Source organism: Girardinichthys multiradiatus, chromosome 8 (assembly GCF_021462225.1).
Source record: "Girardinichthys multiradiatus isolate DD_20200921_A chromosome 8, DD_fGirMul_XY1, whole genome shotgun sequence".
NCBI classification, from domain to species: domain Eukaryota; kingdom Metazoa; phylum Chordata; class Actinopteri; order Cyprinodontiformes; family Goodeidae; genus Girardinichthys; species Girardinichthys multiradiatus.
The window spans coordinates 27,540,429-27,563,252 of NC_061801.1; the positions used below are offsets into that span (position 1 = coordinate 27,540,429).

Here is a 22,824-nt window from a genome sequence, read left to right on the forward strand (position 1 = left end):
GGGTACACCCTGGACAGATCGCCAGTCCATCGCAGGGCAACACACAAACAACCATGCACACACTCATTCATACACCTACGGTCAATTTAGAGTGACCAATTAACCTAACAGGCATGTCTTTGGACTGTGGGAGGAAGCCGGAGTACCCGGTGAGAACCCACGCATGCACAGGGAGAACATGCAAACTCCATGCAGAAAGACCCCAGGCCGGGAATCGAACCCAGGACCTTCTTGCTGCAAGGCAACAGTGCTACCAACTGCGCCACCGTGCGTTTTTATCCTCTGTAAATACTTGCGCAGTGGTTACTTAACAATTAGACAATTTTGGAAGTTTCAGTTAATATCTCTTACTTCTACATGCTACTGAGAGAACAGTGCAAAGCGGTGAACACTATCCGTCAGGTCACAATGATTTAGTTACATGTAGTACGGTAGCTTAAATAGGACATTAGAGATATAGAGCAAGGACTATCTTAATCAAAGTTGCTGCCGATGTTGCCTCTAACTCTAAATCTGGCAACAAGGCTCTTTTGTACATGAGCAGAATGTATATGCGCCCTTTTAATCATTACCCAACCTTTCTGTACTGTTGTTTCCACAGCCGTTGATACCTTGCAGATTTATACTTGTACTCATCCACCGTTTTCTTTCTACTCATTCCAGCTTAACTCCAGTAAAGTGGATGGTGTTAACGTACTGGTTTATCAACTGTCTGTCCAAAAAAAATTGTTTAAATGATTTCTCATCAAGAATAAGATTTTTTGGTGTGTTCTCATGATCCTGAAGTTGTGCAGATGTTAATGACAATCAAAACGATCATCCCTGTTGTTTTTCCGCTTTTCTCAATCATCTTTGTTGAGACTGTGAACCACATTTGTACATATTTTCATGGAGGTTTCATTATTATGTATGCATCAAAAAGATTCTTAGCTGCACCAGGCGACTGTGAAGAGACCTGACAGACCTTGCAGACGGTCTGTCAAGCTTTGGATGCAAACTGGGGACATTGGTTGCAAAAAGAACACATAAATTATAAAAATGCAAATTAAGATCAAAATAAATTAATGGATTAAAGACATTACCTATTTAATCATTGTTACTAATGAAAGATCAGGGTGTAAACTGAATTTTACAGTTCAAGAACAATATGTTCACATCCACAACTCTACACAAGTTATATTTCCAAAGATGTAGGAGGTTGGAATAAAAAAGGTTGTTTACAAATGTGTTCACACCATCTGAGTTCAGACACTGATAACATGTGAAACCATGTGTGAAGCTCAGCGGAGAAAAAAATGTCAGCCTGGATAACACACATCTGAAAACACAATTGTTGAAACATTTCCGAGGCCAAAGAGTATGGAAATTACATTTTTTCTCTTTACATAGATTCTTTTATGTTTTGTATTTTATATGAAACTAGTTGGTAAAACTGTCAAGTGAAATAAACTCGGAGTCTGAGGTACATATTTAAGTTTTCTAGCAGAGTTCCTAAAAAATGCAAAAGCATTATTTTGCAAGTAATAAGTTTAATATATAAAACTAATTAGGGATTAGAGACTGATTTTTGATCTTCAGTTTTGGTAAAGCTTAAACCTTTTCTCAGGGTCAGAGGCATAAAAACACCAGATGGTATCAGGGATTTTTTAAGCTTAATTATTTAAAAAAGTTACTTCAGTTACAAAACTTTTTAATACTTGTCAGCTTTAAAGGAAACAAATACAAACAATAGCAGTTAGACACAAACAAATAGGGATTCAACTCTATCATTTCTTTATCCTGACTGCACAGAAATAAATTAAAATCAAATAAATAATCAACTTTTAGGGGGATAAATTCTCATACGTGAAGCAAATGCATTGCAGAATTCATTAAGATACACTTGTGCTTGTGAGCTCGTAGTATTAGCAGAGTGATTACTCTGATATCATCTCTGGCTTTGAAAGCGCAGTTTAGGCGGTTTACTCACAGAACGACACTGATTAATGAATCCCATCATCTGTCACAGCTCGGCAGCAATTGCTTTAGCGTTCAGAAGGAGAGAGACTCTGCCAAACAGACAGCTGCGTATGTTGCTGATGTACCCAGTCAAGTTTCACAGCTGGTGACAAAAACACAAACACACAGTCTGGATACACATGTGGAGGGTACTTCTTTATGGACTTCGTCTCTCTGGCTCTTGATCAACCTGCATCTCTTTAAAACACAAACACAGATTTAAATATGCCATCTGTATGTCTTTCCACATTTAATTTACATAAAATATTCACATATTCATGGATTTGCCCCAGTTTAAACTTTAGGGGAAACCCCAGGACAGGTTACCAAAACAGTTCTTGCGACTTTGTTTTACACGTATCCTTCAATTAAGTCCCATCCTTCCTTCCTGATTGTTACTTTTGTTTTAGTCATTATTTTAAAGTTGAAATGTCTCAGTTTTAAATAAGCTTTCCCTTCATTTTTTGTAATTTCTTCCTCTCAAGGGAGTCATTTAGGTATAAGAATAAAAAAGACCTTCCCCCTTTAACAGATTTACATTTAACACTGGGGAGTTTAAAAGGCTCTGCATGAATTTTGAGCCTTTGATCTGGGCATGTGCTGCCTCCTGCTGGTCTGTTTTCCTTTTGACTTGGTTGCACTGCAAATTTCAAAGATTGAAGAATTTGCTTTCACAAGCAGTCTCTTTACAGGTTGTTTTAAAAGACACACAGTTGCAGGTACATCTAAAATAATTTGAATATCGTGAAAATGTGCAATATTTTTTGTAAAATGCAAGCTTAACTTCAGTGGTTAATAGGACTTTAGACCACTGAGCAATAGTCCAGTTATTTTTCTCCTTAGCCCAGGTAAGATGCTTCTGACATTATCTCTCTATTATCTCTGGTTCTCTCTAGAGTGGTTTGACAAGACAAATGCTACATTTGTAGCCCATGTGTAGAACTCATCTGTACATAGTGGCTCTTGATGCTGTTTCCAGCCTCAGTCCACTCCTTGTGAAGTTCCTCAAATCCTTCAATGGATTTTGCTTGTCAATTCTCTCAAGACTCTAGTCATGCCTGTTGCTGGTGCATTTTTGTCTACCACATTTTTCCTTCCACTCAACGTTCTATGAATGTGCTTGGATACAACATTCTGGAAGCAACCAGCTTCTTTACAACAGAGCTTTTGTGGCTTATCCTCTTGTCGTCTGGACATCTGTCAAGTCAACAGTCTTCCCTATAATGGTGTAGGCCATAATATGGCCACTGCATTACATTTATATATTAAAAATTATTTTTCTTATAAATAGGTGTCAGTGCCTTGGCATTCTGAGCAATCAAAATAATAATAATTTCAACACTGGGATAAATGTTCAGGAACACAAAGTCCTGGGGCACAGCAATAAATAATCACACATTTCTAATTCAATTATTCATTTTTGAGATCGTGAGAAACACATCGTTCACACTCATACCGCTGACTCTAAGAACAAAGATTGCTTCTCTTCTTCTGTTTAAAAAGTTATTTTTTAACTTAAAGCTAGGCATTTTCTCCTGTGTAGGTGTCTGAGTCTCTGGTTTTGCGAAACGGGGATTTCCTTGTGCGGGACTCCCTGACCAATGTTGGTGATTATGTTTTGACCTGTCGATGGGACAATGAGGTGCTCCACTTCAAGATCAGCAAAGTTCTGGTGAAATCTAATGAGACTAAGGTACGTATACATCTGTTAGAGTAGAGATCTCAGACCCCAGTCCTTGGGCTGCATGTGTCCTGCAGCTTTTTAGATGTATGTCTGATCCAATGTACCTGAATCAAACAGCTGAATTACCTCTTCAGCTTGCAGATGATAGTCCTGATAAGCATCTAATTATTATCAACTGACGCACTAAACCATAAAATATATATGAATCACAAGTTACAATGTTTTTCTATACTACATTTATTAGTTTAAGATAATTTGATTCCTTTTTTTTTAACATTTTATTACATTAACCTTTTGAAATAAATGACTGTTTTATGTAAAACTCTACCTCCTAGAAGGTGTTAGCAGCCATCTTGTATTTAGATTTAACACTAGAGGACAGAAGACAAAAATAGGATTTGATACAACAGGTTTTTGAGGTAAAAAAGGTTAAATAGGTAAAAGGCTCAGAAATGTTTGGCATTATATGGTCAAATCTTATATTTCTACCTTTGTTTAATCATTGCTTCCTCTTTTGTTTCTGTTTAGTTTTTTGAGAATGGCACTGGCAGTATTTGTTTGTTCTTTGATTTAGATTTCTGGCTTAGGAATTCAGATGTTATGCTGTCGTGAAACTACAACCCACATGATTCACCGTTGCAAAAAGGCTGTATTGAAAGGCATTTATCTCAAAAAAGCTTTTCCTTAAACTGGCTGTTTGTTTAAGCAACTAAGGTCAAAATGCTTTGTTATGTTACTCAATGGCAGTTCCTTCATCACTGAAAAGTGTGTATTTGATGAGGCATGACTTGGGAACAGGGATTTCTGTAATTTCCTAAATCCAGTTGTCAGTAACTGTTATGAAACGTACTTTATACTATAAATAAGGAAGTTTGGTAGCAGGTGTAAAAACATTCAAGTCACATGCTGAGAAACTCTACTTTAGGTTCACAAAGATATTGCTAAAGTTATCAGGTAAGTTTAATAAAGGTTTGTAAAACATAGGCATATGGAACTTGCCAAATAAAGTATGCTTAGCTTACCTGAGAAAATTAATACTGCATGTGTCTTTATAATGCAATTAAACTTAAGTTAATTTTCCATACCTTTAATTGAATCCTAGATTTCCCATCAGGTGTACATTGCAACCAATTGAAGTGAGTTTCTTATCCTGTGTACATACAATATAATGAACCTGAAGAGAAATGTTTAAAGAAGAAGGAAGTTTGAGGACCTTTCTGTCTATTTCTGTGCAGATTCCCAACACACTCAAAACAATCTGACACAGCAAAGGTTACCGGTTTTGTTAATTTTTGTGTCCAGAGATCAAACAAATCTGCCACATCCTGGGCTTAAGTTGCTCATGAGGAAAACTGCACTAGTGACTAATAGCACTAATGATGCATTTATTCTAATCTGAACTCTGTTGGGAGTTTTCCAGTGAGTCAATGTGTGTAACACTGGTGATATAAGAATATTTCTTTTACAATAGGCCAAAACATGTGTTTGGCCAGTTTTAATGATAAAACTACACCTGATTAGCTCTTCCTGTTTTATCTTAGAAAGGACACCAAAGTTCTGCAGAAACTGTTTGTTTCTTTGTCTGTTCATTTGATATTTTTGTCTGTGTTGTCTTGTTGTTTCTGTTTTGTTGCAGGTGGACAAAGCTGACCAGCTGCGTTCATGCTTACCGTTTTTTTGTATGTTTTTATAGCTATGACATCATTCCACTTTACTTATAGTTAATATGGCAGGATCAAAAGAAACCGCAGATCTTTTCCTAAAGTATTTTAATGTTTGAAGCAGGTGTGCAAAACAAAATCTTCCTTCCATGTCTTCCCCAGGTGCAGTATATGCTGGAGTTGGACAGTTTCGACTCTGTTCAGGAGCTTGTGCGATATTACGTGGGGCAACGCAAAGCAATCTCCCAGTCCAGTGGCGCCCACATCTACTGTCCCGTCAGCAGGACTTTACCTCTGCGCTACCTGGAGGCAACCTTTGCCCTCTCCAACAGCAAGCAAGGCTCCTACTCCCCGTCCAGTCAGAGGGGGGCGTACATCAAGCGACGGAGCGTCACCATGACAGACGGGCTGACAACAGAAAAGATGATGGCTCACAGGTGAGAAGGGCAGATATGCAGATGTCTGCTGACAATTATTTCTCTTTTGCAGCTTCATAAAAAATGTTTTTATTGATATTTTAATGTTGTATACATAAACAGTGACTCAGACAGCCCCAGTCCAGTTGAGACACCAGTGGCACCGCCAGAACCAGAGCTGGAGCATATGTCCAACTGCAGGTTGTGTTTATGTGTGCGACAACAGTGGTGTTCCTGTGCACTATTATGGTGCACAACCCCTTCCACAATCCTACTGCCCCCTCACTTCACAGGCACCTATAGCACCTCCCTTTGTGATGAGAATAGTTCACTTCTGCACCCACTCATACAAGTTTTAATTTGCACATGACTGTTTTAAACTTGATGAATCTACTAGAGAGGAGCAGACAAAATTCTGGGCGTGAAGTGCCTTGCAAAAAAATATAAAAAAATATTTGACTTTTTTTTACATTTCACCACAATGCAACCATAAAACTTTGGTTTTCTAAATTTGTAATAAATAATAATGTGAAAAGTGTGGTGTGCATTTGTTTTAAGCCTCTCCGAGACAATACTCTGTGAAATCACCTTCCCTGGATGGAGAGCTTTTGTGGACCCAATTTTTCAAATCTTTTCAAGAATCTAAATTGGATTTTGGGCCATTCTAACATATGAATATACTTTGATCCTTCTCAGTCTCACATTTTTTGCTAATGTCCCTTTTAGATTGCCTGGTATTTAGCTCCAAACTTCTTACAACCTTCTGACCATTTTCACTGTGCCTGCTAAAGAAAAGCATTCCTGTAGCATGATGCTGCCACAACAATTTTACTACAGTAATGATGTGTTCAGGGTGGTGTGCAGTGTTAGTTGTCCATAAGATGTAGCGTTTTGCATGTGAGCCGAAATGGTCGATTTTGGTCTCAACTGACTTCTTCCACATATTTGCTGTGTACCCTACATGGCTTTAGGGAAACTGCAAACAGGAGTTCTTAGGGCTTTCTTGCAACAATGGATTTCTTCTTGCCACTCTTGCCATCAAAAATAGATTCACGGAGTTTACAACTACTAGTTATTGTTTCGACAGATTCTCTCAAACGAGCTGTGGATCTCTGCAGCTCCTCCAGAGTTACCATGGGCCTCTTGGCTGCTTCTCTGAAGAATGTTTCCTAGCCTATCAGTTTAGGTGGACGGTTCTTAGTAGGTTTTGGGCACTTCGAAAGGCATTTGTTTGCACTGGATTGTATTTTGGACTATCAGAGTAAGGAGGGCTGAAAATAAATGTAAACCAGGCTTTTTAGATTTTTATTTGTAAAAAACTAAAACTAAGAATCTATAATGAATCTCAAAGATTGATTCTTTTCTCTTATGTTTTAAATTAAACTCATGTCTGCTTCTGCTTTGTTGTAGTTCATAAATAACAAAAATGCTGTTATATTATGACCATCTCACAAACTAAAACATTCCTTCTTCTCTCACCCTGTAAAACATAACATCCTTAACAAGACAACTCCTGTCATGTAAACCAAGTGTTAAAATGCTGTTTGCAGCCCGTCAACGATCCACTACCACAAGGACGCGATGCGGAACTGTGCCATGAGCATGGACCAGATCCAGGAGTACCGCTGCCCCTTGTCGCCAATTGGCGAAACTCCGCTGTCTCCAGCATATAGTGCTGGTAAGTGACAGACTCAGACATATGAATAATACATTGCCATCACACAGAGTCCTTCTGCAGAGAGTTGAATACTCATCTCTCTTTTTTTCCAGTCACCAGGCAGAGAGCCCACTCAGGCACACGGGTCCTGGCTGTCGTCCCTCCCTCTCCCGTGATGCGCCGTTCCAGCGACCCTCAGCTCAGCCCCTCGGATGGCAGCGCTCCCACAGAATATCCCACACAAACTTCTCATTCGGCAAACTCCTCACCTGCTCATCATTTTGCCTACAAATCGCACTCCTCTGAGATGGCAGAAAGTTACTGTGACCTCAGACCCTGCCCCTCCGGGCCGCCCAAACCCCCAGCTAAGAGCTATGTAGAGCGGCTGCGAGTGGAAGAAGGGAGGAAAGGTGAAGCCAGGGAACAAGGAGACGGGTCATTCAGTGCCCCACTGGTGGAGTCAACCTCTTTATTCAGGCCATCCAGGTACATCGATGAGGAAATTCAGGATCTCTTTCTTAGTTCAGAGAAACAATAGAAGAGATTACCAAGTCTGAGCATTTCATGTTGTAAATTACTGTAAAAATATTTTTAAAAGCTAAAAAGAGACAAAAATCAAGCTCTTATAATAAAGAGACTCAATAAACAGATCGCTTGCATTTTAAATGAACAATACAATGATCAAAGAACAGAATAGCTTGTATATAAATGCATGACTGAGTTAGTCACATGGTCTTTTCAGATTTCATTATTTATCAGATCACTTATAGATCTTAGGTTCTTGAAAGGTTTTTTATGTCTTCTATGGATTAAAAAAAACTGAAAATGAGAGCACATGCACCGGCAGCACTCCTATATGTGAGTGTGACCCTGCTAAATTACTGCTAAATCTGGGTAAACAGACGATTAAGGCAGTGCTGCAGATATTTAGGATACAGATTTGCATTATAATAAAGAAGTAAAATCCCTGTTTTTGTTTGCACACCATCTCTTCACATTATATATGTGTCTGTGACACATTCTCACAGCATACTTGAGAAGACAATGTTTGTTCTTTCATTTTATAAGGCTTAAGCTTGAAATACTGTCAATGAGGATGAGAGAAACTCACCAATCGAAGGACTACCAACCTTATTAAGTTATACATAAGATGTTTTAACAAATTGTAGTTAGTTCTCTAGTATCTTATTTTCATAAAAAGCAAAGTAATACAAGCAAAACCAATAATGTGTAATATTTAAATGTTTTGAAACCGTTACAAGTACAAAGTAGAACAAAATATGTAAATGGGCAAAAGGGTAAAATGAACAAAGAAAGGCAAAATATTTTGTAAAAAGTCTAGTTTTAATCTGTGACGAGTGAGGGCATCTTCCGAACGCTTACTCTTTTTTTATGCAAGAGAGACTCATTGCTCAGTTTGTTCCAGACGGTAATGCAAAATATGTATGCAAACCTTTACAGAATGTTTTGAAAAGATTCAGGTTGGCCTTTGAAAACAAAATTGTCATACTTTTGAAAATAATATCTTTTTTCATGTAAGAAATAATCATAATTATTATTATACATTTTTACAGATACACCAATCATGGTTTTGTGGCTATTTTTGTGATCTTGTGTTGCTTTGACCAACCAAGACTGATGATTCAGCAGGATTTGGCTGTTAAAATAAAGACAACATGGTTACAGAGTTGATATTTGTCTCTGCGTGCATTCCAGAAAAAGTGTAGATCTTGACCTCAACTCTGAGACTAGAATAGCAACTAGAAACTAGAATGAACACCAGACTTCATAGAAAATAGTTCCCTTAATAGCTTCTTATATCTGATCTCTGATACTAAACAATAACCTACATATTAAGTCTTCGCTGAATAGCAGCATCTACAGTGATGAGTGCTGTGGTTAGCACATTCACTGATCATAATAAGATAGGATCTTTTTAATTTTTCACTGGTCAGTTAGCGGTCACTACAGCCACACTAAAAATCGGCCCATTCCAGCCACTAGCTAATTTCTCTGTAAATACCTACAGGGGTTGGACAATGAAACTGAAACACCTGGTTTTAGACCACAATAATTTATTAGTATGGTGTAGGGCCTCCTTTTGCGGCCAATACAGCGTCAATTCGTCTTGGGAATGACATATACAAGTCCTGCACAGTGGTCAGAGGGATTTTAAGCCATTCTTCTTGCAGGATAGTGGCCAGGTCACTACATGATACTGGTGGAGGAAAACGTTTCCTGACTCGCTCCTCCAAAACACCCCAAAGTGGCTCAATAATATTTAGATCTGGTGACTGTGCAGGCCATGGGAGATGTTCAACTTCACTTTCATGTTCATCAAACCAATCTTTCACCAGTCTTGCTGTGTGTATTGGTGCATTGTCATCCTGATACACGGCACCGCCTTCAGGATACAATGTTTGAATCATTGGATGCACATGGTCCTCAAGAATGGTTCGGTAGTCCTTGGCAGTGACGCGCCCATCTAGCACAAGTATTGGGCCAAGGGAATGCCATGATATGGCAGCCCAAACCATCACTGATCCACCCCCATGCTTCACTTTGGGCATGCAACAGTCTGGGTGGTACGCTTCTTTGGGGCTTCTCCACACCGTAACTCTCCCGGATGTGGGGAAAACAGTAAAGGTGGACTCATCAGAGAACAATACATGTTTCACATTGTCCACAGCCCAAGATTTGCGCTCCTTGCACCATTGAAACCAACGTTTGGCATTGGCACGATTGACCAAAGGTTTGGCTATAGCAGCCCGGCCGTGTATATTGACCCTGTGGAGCTCCCGACCGACAGTTCTGGTGGAAACAGGAGAGTTGAGGTGCACATTTAATTCTGCCGTGATTTGGGCAGCCGTGGTTTTATGTTTTTTGGATACAATCCAGGTTAGCACCTGAACATCCCTCTCAGACAGCGTCCACAGTTAATCCTGTTGGATGTGGTTCGTCCTTCTTGGTGGTATGCTGACATTACTCTGGATACCTTGGCTCTTGATACATCACAAAGACTTGCTATCTTGGTCACAGATGCGCCAGCAAGAGGTGCACCAACAATTTGTCCTCTTTTGAACTCTGGTATGTCACCCATAATGTTGTGTGCATTTCAATATTTTGAGCAAAACTGTGCTCTTACCCTGCTAATTGAGCCTTCACATTCTGCTCTTACTGGTGCAATGTGCAATCAATGAAGACTGGCTACCAGGCTGATCCAATTTAGCCATGAAACCTCCCACACTAAAATGACAGGTGTTTCAGTTTCATTGTCCAACCCCTGTAAATACTGTAATATGTCCTGAACTCTATGGTGGAAGACATTTGCAGATCCTTATGAACATATTTTCCATTTATCAAACTGTTACAACTAGTATACTTAACAGCAAAGTGCAAATAAAAGAGAGTGTTACGTAGCACATTAGTAAACCTTCCTTTTTCCCAACTTTGATAAATCTTTTACATTTTCTTCATGCAGTGAGTTTATTCAGTGAAGGCATGGAAATTATTTTTTGCACTTATATTTGCTACCTAAATGCTAAAAAAATAACACAAGTTTTTTTTTTTTTTTTTGTTTCCATTCAGACAAAAGTAGTTATTTATTTTGCATATTATAAAGTAGTTTGGACAAATAAACTCACTGCATTTAATATTGATGTTTCTGTTGATGAACCTTAGCTCACAACCTAATCGAATGATCTGGTGTCAGTGTATAACATACACTGAAACATGTTGGACTTCATAAGAGACACTTTAAAATGATCTTTAAGTGATTATTTAAAATGTTTTTATATCCAACAGATTAACTCTTAAAACATCTCAATGTATTTAAAGCTGAACAACTGTTTGAGTCACAAAAGCAAAACTCTGTAACCTTCTGCACCAGACGTCCTGTCATGGTCCATTGTTTCCTAAATCCCCGATACGCTCCCTCCGCAGATATGAGTCTTGCCTTCTTCCTGCTGAAAATAAGCCTCTGGAGATGTCTGTGCTGAAGAGAGTCAAAGAGTTGCTGGGAGAGGTTGATGCCAGTACCGCAGCTAAACACATCACCCTTGTGGACTGCAAGGTATGCACAAATGCAAGCAGCAATGCGACACACACACAAACATCAAATATTACAGGTGCAAAGAAAAGCAAGCTCACTACACCTGGAAAGAAAACATGACTATTATGATATATATATTATATATTTATCTATTACTTTTTAGGTTGCTAGAATATTAGGTGTAACGACAGAAATGCAAAGGATGATGGGAGTGTTCACAGGGTTGGAGTTACTGACTCTGCCACATGGACATCAGCTGAGACTTGACCTGCTGGAGAGGTAAAAATGCATTTCTTTCTTCCCCTTAACTTTGTTCAATATCTGATAACTTTTTACAGGTGCATCACGTGTTGCCACTGCAGTGTCGTGCGAAAGTATTTGAAAAACCTTAAACTTTCCTAAATATTGTCATATTACAATATTTTTCTGGGATTTTATGTAGCAGACTAACACAGCGAGTGATTGTAAAGTGGTAGGAAATCTATAAATGTTTTCAAAACTTTTTGTTGGAGTTACACCTGTAGATCTTTTAACCCTCCTGTTGCCTTTGGGTCATAATGACCCGAAATCGAGTTTAAAGGCAGGAAAAAATGTGTATTAAATATACTAAATTATATTTTTTCAACTTGAAATTTGATGACTTTTCCGAGATTGACCCCAGCATCAGAAAAAGTAAAATATTAACTTTATTCATATTCCCATGTAAGCTGTAGAAGAGTTATAAATATTGTCTTTGGGTTATTTTGACCTGACAGTCATATTTCATTGAAATCACAATCACAGAGTTAATTACACACCACAAAGATGTGAAAATGCTTTAGCTCTGTTTAAGATTTATCAGTAGCAGACAAAAACATGACAAGACGTGTAGTCTTCTCCAGCAGAATGCACTGCCTGTATACTGCCTGGATTTGGCAGCCAAGGGGGTGGCGCTATAGATGAGGGTGTCTAGAAATGCGAGAGCATATAGAATCTCATGATGATCTCATAATGCAAATAACTATAATTAATGCACTTTTTTGGATTTGTATATTTATTTATTTTCCCTCAGCTTTATGCTTTTGTTGTACTTTGCGTTGGTCTGTCACATAAAACTGCAGTATAATGCATTGGAGTTTGTTGTTGTAATGTAACAAAATGTGAAAAAAGTTAAACAGGAATACTTTTACACATCATTGTATAGGGGTTTCAAATAGGGCTTTGTCTTAAAACCCCTTGTTTTCCCATAATATGTTTACTTTTATTAATAAAAAAAATTTTCTCAGATTCTACACCATGTCTATAATGATGGCCGTGGACCTCCTTGGCTGTACAGGAAGTACAGAGGAGAGAGCGGCTCTGCTCCATAAGACCATCCAACTAGCAGCAGAATTGAAAAGCAACCTGGGAAACATGTTTGGTTTTGCTGCTGTGATGAGAGCACTGGAGATGCCACAGGTGAGAGATCATCACTATCATCATCACTAGAGAGGACACCAAAGAATTCCATTAAGGTAGAACGTCTAGCATGCTTTTGCCTCTTTGTTCTTTGTTTGCTTTAGATTTCCCGCCTGGAGCAAACATGGGTGACTTTACGCCAGAGACATACAGAGGGTGCTATTCTGTATGAGAAGAAACTGAAACCATTCTTAAAGAACATGAATGATGGCAAAGGTGAGCTCCTACTAACTGTTTTGTGAGAGCATGTTTATTTCCCTGCTGAGCTCCAACCCTGTCCTTTTCTTCCAGATTCCATTGTCATGTCCAACACCTCCTTTCCCCACATTCTCCCTGTCCTGTCGTTACTGGAGCGGGGCACAGCTGTCGGGGAGGTGCTCGAGCCCTGGGAAAGCTCAGAGGCCGGAGTGGACGTGGTCATGCACCACCTAGAAACTGCACGTACCATTGCACATCACGGGGAGATCTACAAAACAACTGCTGAGACCAAATTGCTGGGTGAGACATCAATGTTGTCCTGAGGAAGACTGATTGTAGAGCTGTGATGATCAGCGTCAGGCCTAAAAAGATGTGTAGTTTTGTATGAATTAGATGCTTATTTTTCTGAACACTTCCTGTAAATAATCTGTGTGTCAGTGTACCGCTGATCTGGCATATTGATCTTACGCCTATGGTTACTGTATTGACTTCATTGATCCATATAACTTGTTATTGGATCCCTGTTTAATGCCATTAGTCCCTTATTGAACAACCTTCAACCGCTTTCAAGTCACACATCTGGTTTTTATTATAACCGCCAGTCAATCACCCTGACCTTAGCCAGCCCCTTTTAACAGTGAGTCTGAGAGCCCTCATTAACATGTTTTGTTTCATATATTTTCTATTTTTAGAAAACTATGTTTACTGGCTACGTTTTTGTAACCTGTATGTACCAGGTGGGAGAAAACAAGCACATAAACTATAACTGTGACATTACAAGCTTTACAAAGGCTTTTGTGAATTAGTCTTGAAGTGATTTCAGTTCATTTAAATGCTCACAGTTACATCTAATAGTCTTCTCAGGTTACAGCATCCTAATTAGTGACATCTTTTGTAAAGATGTGGAAAATGTCATAATATATATTCATCTTTTTTTGCAGTATCATAATCTTAGTCTGCAAAATGTTGTGACAGTGAGCTTTAACGTTTTCCTCTCCTTCTGTGTGTGGTAAACACAAGTGATTGTCCAGCCTCATTTGTCATAATTCCAGTTGTTTTAATTTTTTTAATTATTGCTCTGACAGTTAATATAAGCAAGTTTAGTCCAAAAAAAATCTGTTTCTTTTATGTTTCCTGATTTACGAAGATCAACACATATTATTAGCCTTATACAAACCCCATGTTCTTCTGTCTTTCCCAATTTGAAGAGGGGCTGAGAGAAATGGACCTATGTCTCACACCCTATTTATAGGTCATGATAGGAAACTTCTTACATCTTGTCTCAGTATTCTGTCTTGTTACTGCAAATGTTTTTCAAAAGATAATCTGCCTTTTTATCAAATGTACAGTGTCGTAACAAATTCGGTTTTTGTCATATTTGTTGAAGATTATCAAACTATTTTTTATATCAGACACACATGATCTGAGTAAACATAAAATGCAGTTTCAAACATTTGGAAGTCATAAAAGTACCCAGATTAACATCTAAAGCACGACAGGCCTTGCTTGCCTCAGTCAGAGACTAGGCAAAAATTGCTTCTTGTGTTTAAGGGGGAAAACCACTGCTGAGCAAAAAGAACCCAAAGGGACATCCGATATTTACAAGAAAACATCTTGATGATCCCCAAAACCTTTGAGAAAATATTTGGTGGACTGCCAGGAAAAAATTGGATCTTTTTAGAAGATATAAATCCCTTTTCATCCTACATATAACTAACATAGCATTTCAGAAAACAATATATCGAGCCAAACATGGTGGTGGTGGTAATGTGATGGTCTGGGGCTGCATTGCTTCTACAGAACCTGGACAAATTCTATTCTCTACCAAAAAATCCTGAAGAAGAACATCCAACCATAAGTTAATGGCTTTAAGCTTAAGATTGTTTTGGTTATACAGCAGAACAATGATCCGAAGCACATCGACAAGTCCACCTTTAAACTGCTCAAAAATAGATGATTTTGTCTGGCCTCGTAGAAATCTGTATACAAATCTGGATTATAATTCTGGCTTTTCATGCTCAAGAATTATCCAATGTGGCTGAATTAAAATAAGAGTGGGCCTGAATTCCTCCACAGCAATGTAAAAGACTGGTTACCAATTATCACAAGGTACACTGGGAGGCACAATCAGTAATTAGGTTTAGCGGTAATTACTTTTGTCTCTTTATATATAAAATCATCATGGACAATTCCTTATCACTTCTCCTCTTCAGGATTTCAGGAGCGAGCTGAGATACACGAGGTCTTCCAGACGGAGTTTCAGATGCGTCTTCTGTGGGGCAGCCGCGGCTCTGAGGGCAGCCAATTGGAGCGCTACGAGAAGTTCGACAAAGTTCTCACAGCTTTGTCGCACAAACTGGAGCCTCCTGTGCGCCACAGTGAGCTATAGCATCTGCCCTGAAACTCCAGATTGGCAAAACACCCTTGTTGCACTTACCACTTACAGTGGTGTGGTTTTGTTTTGTGTCAGAAACAGGGCTGATGATGTTGATGTGGAAGAGGCAGGAGTGATGAATGAGGAGGCAGCTAAAAGTGCACGAAAACATTTCTTTACTTGGAACATGTATTGCACTCACTGTGGAACTGAAAAAATCATGTGTTCTTCCCTGTGGACTAACTTGATAAAATATTTAAATCCGAGGGATGTGTACGGTGGCTCTAAGGGCCAAACGAAGCTGCAAGATTTGGCTTTGCTCCAGTAAAACACAAACACACAACTGCTGTCACAAACTATAGCCGAGATAACCATAATATTTTACATAGCTCATGAGATTTTGTGTCTGTATGGGTGCATCAGTATGCATACTCCTCCATTATTGTTTCTGTTGTTTAATTTATTGATTTTGTAAAAGAATATCAACACACTGTCGCAATTTCTTCATGATGCTCGTCAGAATCAGAAAAGCTTTATTGCCAAGTACGTTTTTGGACATACAAGGAATTTGTTTTGGCGTAGTCGGTGCAATACAGTACTCAAATTAGTATAAATATAAATATAGCTACAAGGCACATAAGAATCTCTCAAAGCTCATCACAAGGGAACCCTTCTAATAAAACCTCATTTACTCTGGAACAAGCGATCCCATTAAATGTACCAGGCATGCATTAATAAATGCAGATTTATTGCAACAACTTGAATGTGAGAGCTCAGTGAGGACAAAGTGACCTTTCTTCTCTTCTGGCTGGTTAATACATTTGATATTGTGGGTCATCTAGCTAAAAGCAGCATCATGAAGAAGACTCAAAGTGGAATGTATGCATTTTAAATTTAGTAAAAGCAATGTTTCACTTAGTATGGGAACATTTCTGAACATGTTTCATTTTGTAAAGCTTGCCAAAATTGTTGATGCATGTGGCTGTAAAGGTTACACCAAGTCAAATGTTGCTTTAATAACAATTTAAATACACATGTCAAGTATATAAAGCATAAAAAGGATTTTTGATGTGATGTTTATGTGGACAAATTGTAATGACACTGGGCTGGCAGGGAAAGTACAAGTGCATTTCAATAACCCATCTCTGTAATTTAATTCAAAAAAGTGAAGCTCAAGTACTAATTAGATAAACAAAAAAACGTCATTGGGCAGCTGTGGTTCAATGAAAAGTCATTCTACAATTTGAATGTTGTGTGTTCGAGTCCAGCATAAATGTATGAATGTTTGCACCTTGTACGAGTGCGACTGGGTGAATGTGGCTCTAGTGTAAAGCACTTTGAGTGGTCGGTATGACTAGAAAAGTGCTATATGAATTCAGTCCATTTACCATCGCTAGAGAGGCTGGCTGTTTACAGAGTGCTGCATCCAAGTATGACAATGCAAAATTTTGTGGAAGGAAGATTTGGTAGAAAAAGGTGCACCAGTAGCAGGAATATCTGATGCCCTCATCCCATTTAAGAGTTTGATATGGACTGTGAGTGGAGTCAGAAGCCCCTACAGATCATAATTTCTCCATTAACACACATCCACGAACCACCTGTACTTTCATTCGATCCGCCATGATCATGAGCAATGAGCGCCTTCAGATTATACAGCCAGAGTTGCTGAACAAAGGGTTGTTGCCCACAACTTGCAGCATTTATTTGTGGAGGAGGTGTTGTGCTTTTTCCTAGGGGAAACATCATACACGGCACAGAGCTCTGTGCCATGATTCTTGTGTAGGCGCGCTGTCCATATGTATTTAGTGCTTTAGATGCAAGCAAAGTTGTTGTTCTCCATCCTCAACATGTTATTGCCCGTGTCAGATTGTGCTGATAAACATTTTTATCAGATCAGGCTGACACTGGATGATGATACAATGTCTCCGATCTGTGAGACCTGAAAGTTTATAGTGGTAGAACCACAAAATTCAAATTCCAGTGTGAATAATCAAAATGATCAGAAAGATCAGTGTGAATAATCAAAATGATCAGAAAGATCAGTGTGAATAATCAAAATGATCAGAAAGATCAGTGTGAATAATCAAAATGATCAGAAAGAAGCACTTGGAATGTATCACTCTGTGTGATGAATCTATATAATGTTTGACTTTTACTTTTTGAATTAAATTACAAAAATAAATCCGCGTTTTGATATTCTGCTTTACTGAGATGCAACTGTCATGATAAATGTATGTTCAGTTTGAGTGATGACTGTTTGTGTTTTGAATTTATGTCTGCTTTATTTTAAAGTGTAGTTGTTTCTTCAGTCGTATTTTTTGCTGTAAACTAGTCTGAGTCATCTCTCAGAGCTATGCAATCATTTTAGCTTGGAACCCTTAAGATATTTAAGGAATCGGTTTTTATTTTTACTCTTCAAAAGGGGAAACCGGATATCAAACCAACATTTTCCTGAAAATGATCCACCTACCCCACAGTTGTGTATTTAAAACCTTGCATCGGACGTTGGATCCATGATCTATTTTGGAGTCAGCTGTACTGGTCACAGTTGGAGCCATGTGCCACTTCAAACAGGAGAGGGCGCACTTTAATAAAAAAAAAAAAAAAAAAAACAGGAATAAAGACATTACACAGAAGCAGGGAGAAATGACAGAGCTTGCTTGTTTTGTGACCAAGAGGATACCTACTGGTTTAGGTTTCACTGACAACATTGATGATGATGTGAAGTGCTTTTATTTGTATGAAGTAAGCAAAAAAAGTTATGAAATGATTCAGGACTGATCTCATGTTTGTTTTGTACTGTACATAGTAATTCACTTTTTCAAATAAAACAATTGCTTGTGTTGATGAGTTTGATTCTTTGTTCAGAAAAACAATAAAATGCAATTATCAATATAGTCAGTCCTTTTAAACGTTTCCTTCAGCTATCAGGCTCTAATCTAACCTCTGACTTATTTTGGTGTCACAAACCTTTAGTATCAAGCTACATTATACATGTGAATCCCACAAAGATCTTAATGATAACATTTGTGAGGTAGTCACACTCCATATCTTCATTACTGCCATACAGTATCCTCTATATAACATGCCTGGTAAATATGTGTCATATATGATACATCGGCCTATATTTGTAGCACGAGTGACTTTAATACAACCAATTATTTCATGGCAATTAGGGGAACCCACACTTTGCATTGCACTTGGTGATGTAAGGCTATAGACTGTTGTTCCATGATGCTCTCTCTGCACTGTTTTTGAGCTTCTCTGAATATCACATGGAGTTCTATAGCTAATAACTCCTACAAGGACACTCACTATGCACCTCACCATCCACTGATACTACTCCTTCCTTTTACATGGTTTTCCACTTTGTAGCTGCGTTGTGGTCAATCTTAATTGCTTCCTATATGTTATAATACCACTAACAACTGACTGTGAAATATTTAATAGCAAGAAAATTTCACGGCTGGACTCATTGCAGATGTGACATCTTTTCATGGGACCATGCTGGTATTCACTGAGCTCCTCAGAAAGGTTATGGTGTGAGCTGTGTGTTTCTGTCATTGGTTACTTATACAATCTAATCTATAAACTTGTTTACTTTTCAACTTTTTTTCATTTTGGTTTCGAGCTTTCTGGTATGGCACATTAATAAAAAAGTCAAGAAAATACATAAAATCAAAACCTAAAAAATGACAGAGTGATTACCTTTGGATACAACAGCATGTTTTGTCGAGAAAGAACAAGGCCATTTAGTTTGATCTATCTATCTATCTATCTATCTATCTATCTATCTATCTATCTATCTATCTATCTATCTATCTATCTATCTATCTATCTATCTATCTATCTATCTATCTATCTATCTATCTATCTATCTATCTATCTATCTATCTATCTATCTATCTATCTATCTATCTATCTATCTATCTATCTATCTATCTATCTATCTATCTATCTATCTATCTATCTATCTATCTATCTATCTATCTATCTATCTATCTATCTTGTTGTATGTGGTGAGATATAGAGCTGATTTGGGATTTTTTTAAAATCTAGATTAAGTTCATGATTTTAAACATTGGCAGCTTTATATCAATTATCTATCGATCTAATATATTGCTCCAGTCTTGTGTAATGCACACTAATGGCCAGCAGATAGCGACATTCCCTTCTAAAATTGAGCCGCACAACCTTTACGTGGACAAGGATAGCCTTTACTGATGTCGCCTCTCAGGTAGATGTAAGTGCAGTATTTGCTATTGATTAAACATTCTGTTTTGTCCTTGTAGGTTTAATGTTGTTCCGGTTTGTGCACAAATGTGGACTTGATGTAATCATCTGTTTGTGTTTTAAAAGGTCATAGTGAAATAAACATTACAAGGGAAACAGTGCTCTAAAATGTGTATTGAACGCATGTGTGCTCTGTGAAGCCTCACACATTGCTTTGCAGATAGAGCCACAGCTAAGACAGTGGGAGGGAGAATAGACAGATGGAGAGTGTGTGTATGAGCGCATATAGATGGATGTGTGTCCCTAAGTACTCATGTGCATTTGTGCATAAATGTGTGCATTTGTTACCTTGAGTGCAGAGATGTGCAATATCACAGCCGTTGCAGAATTTCTGCTGTTTTTACTTACTTTCTTAAGGCCATCTGTTAAAGTGCTGACCAAAAGTATTAATACCACTTAAATTTTTCACATTTTGTAGACGTTGTTCTCAGAATAAACACAGCTGTTCTGTGTGGGTGTCACAGTGGTGTTAGAGAACAATAGTGAACAAACAGCACCATGAAGATCAAGAAACAGAGCAGACAGGTCAGGGATAAAGTTGTGGACAAGTTAAAGCAGGTTATGTTATAAACCAATAATCCAAGCTTTGAACCTTTCACATCATACCGTTCAGTCCATCATTCCTAATAGATAGTATGGTACAACGGCAAACCCTTCTGTCCTTGTCTCACCATGTAAAATGGCTGGCTTGGCCAGGGGAGCAGAAATCGGTGAAGCCCCCAAGAGATCCACAGTTCAGGTGGGGAAAAAGGTGATTAGACAAAAGCGCAACATTTTGGCCTGCATGCACAAAGCTATTTGTGGCAGTGTCAGTATGAGAAATTCTTGTCTTTTTTGTATCTTTGCAACATCATCCTTAAGTCCTTGTTGGACTTCAGCTGTTTGTTCAGCCCAAGCTCGATTAAATAGTTCCTCAATCAAAGCCTCGTCTCTCTTTGTTATCTCTGAGGTGTATCAACAAATCATCATTATAAGGGCAAAACTAAAACTGCATCCCGCCCTGCATCATGCTGTGGCAAGACTTTTCTTTAGCAGGGAGAGAGAAGCTGGTCAGAGTTGATGGATGGAGCTAAAGACAGGACAATACTGGAAGAAAACCTGTAAGTAGCTGTAGAGTGGAGTAGAGGTTCTCTGTTGAAACAAAGAAAATGGAAAACCATGCATCATTTCCTTTGTCTTAAATAGTATGTAATATTTTGTGTTGGTCTATCACATAAAATCCCTTTAAAATACTTCAAAGCATTGGCTAAAACATGACAAACATTTTATACACTGTAAGGCATTGTATACAGGATAGGAGAAAGGGCTTTATTCAATGCCAAAAAAGAATGAAAAGAAGTTTCAGCTACAATGGAGTATCAAGTGTGATAGGACCCCTCATAATCTGTGACAATGGACAATAAGATATTGTCCTTTTCTTTGGTCCCCCTTTTTTATACAGTTCCAGAGGCGTAACATGTTTTGGATTTAAACTTTAACAGGATTCTCTATGCTTGGTATCATGGTACATGTTAATTTCAGCTCTTTATTTTTCATATGGAAACAGCCCCCACCCCCCAACCTCCTTCTATAGCTAATCTGCCATGATGGTAATTGTCATCTGATCATGTGTGACCCTGGCTGCACTATAGCTGGTGCAGGGGGGTAGAACTTATGTACATTTACAGGCCTATCAGTTTAATTTTTGTGGATTTCAGGTTTATTCAAAAGTGTTTTCCTGTATTAACATGAGGAGTAATTGGTAAAATACAAGTGCATCTTGATTTTAGTTTAAGTTTGAACTACTTCCCAAGATGAAACTGGAATCATATTAGGAATAATAAACTAAATGTTTGCTCTTATCATGATTTACAGATCACTGAAATGAAAGAAAGTAAATGGAAATGTAAAGGACCTTCCATTACAGCTGTGCATGAACCTGAGCGCAGCTTAGCAACTGCGACATGACATGCAGCAAGCGTGTGCTCAATCTGGGACAATTCACTCCACATCCATGAAGCCTAAATCCATAAATATCCCACCTCACATGCTTTTGCCTTCCTCTAAGATTGGTTACGGCAGAGACAAAAAAAAAAATCATCATGTCTTTATTATTTTCCAAAACTTTCACTATAGTCTCAGCTGTCAGTAGGCTTCCTCACCCAGGCTTCACCCTTCCCTCGTCCCCGCCAGGCCCAGCTCGCTCTGTCTGCACTCGCTCCTCATTAACACATGAATACAGACGAAGAAGGGGCCAGCTATGGCGTGGACGCCAACAGAAGGCAGCAGATTTGCAATTCAAACTGCTGACCAGCAACACCCCCACCCCTCTCAACTCTAAACTGCTTCATCTCTGGGATACTCTGACATTCAAACTGTCTGCAGGATGACTGATATTGTACATAAGGAGGGCGAGAAGGACTGAGTGGACAGATGTGGTTTTACGTCATACCTCTGCTCACTTTGCATAGTCAGAAAATTCTGTCTTTGCCATAATGCACTTAACAACAAAGTTGTTGCGGTTATTAATATTTTGTTCCATATCAAATAAAAGAAAATAGACATATTGAGAAAGAGTCAAATTGCTTTCAGGTTTGTAGGCCCTCTAGCTTGCACACACCTTTAAACATTGATTTTGGATATGGATATCCAAACTGGGCATTTGTCGAGGCTGCAAGGAAATCCAGAAAACACACAACGGAACAAAACAAGGCAAAGAACAAACCTAAAAACATTGTCATCTTCTACATGGCTGGGATTTTTTTTTTATACACAACATCCCGGTGCATTTCAGACCTAACCGAATCCTCAGGCAGAGGTGGACCAAATACTCAAACACAAATTGAGTGGCATGGTGTATGCAGTTCAGCAAGGAATGTTGAGACGTTTTTATTGGAGAAACTAAACAGCCTCTCCACAGACACATGGCTCAACACAGGAAAACCAGCACAGGCCAACACTCAAGCTTAGTACCTAGCGCTCAAGGATAACAGACACTGTTTTGAGGACCAAATGCTCATTTATTGGACAGAGAATATAGATGGTTTGAAGATCGGAGAGAAGGAAGCCATTAATG

General features: G+C 38.5%; 1 protein-coding gene across 1 annotated transcript in view; it reads left to right on the forward strand.

Annotated features, from left to right (window-relative positions):
* The window catches only part of sh2d3ca (SH2 domain containing 3Ca), a 78,343-nt gene extending 61,681 nt beyond the window's left edge, over nucleotides 1-16,662 (forward strand). The window contains exons 7-17 of the mRNA XM_047372341.1: nucleotides 3,542-3,691; nucleotides 5,506-5,780; nucleotides 5,883-5,960; nucleotides 7,310-7,437; nucleotides 7,530-7,902; nucleotides 11,359-11,488; nucleotides 11,631-11,746; nucleotides 12,733-12,904; nucleotides 13,009-13,120; nucleotides 13,196-13,402; nucleotides 15,316-16,662. Of these exons, the coding sequence (XP_047228297.1) occupies nucleotides 3,542-3,691; nucleotides 5,506-5,780; nucleotides 5,883-5,960; nucleotides 7,310-7,437; nucleotides 7,530-7,902; nucleotides 11,359-11,488; nucleotides 11,631-11,746; nucleotides 12,733-12,904; nucleotides 13,009-13,120; nucleotides 13,196-13,402; nucleotides 15,316-15,491 (1,917 nt within the window). The 3' untranslated portion in view covers nucleotides 15,492-16,662. The remainder of the gene's footprint in view (nucleotides 1-3,541; nucleotides 3,692-5,505; nucleotides 5,781-5,882; nucleotides 5,961-7,309; nucleotides 7,438-7,529; nucleotides 7,903-11,358; nucleotides 11,489-11,630; nucleotides 11,747-12,732; nucleotides 12,905-13,008; nucleotides 13,121-13,195; nucleotides 13,403-15,315) is intronic.
* Nucleotides 16,663-22,824: the final 6,162 nt, after the last annotated feature.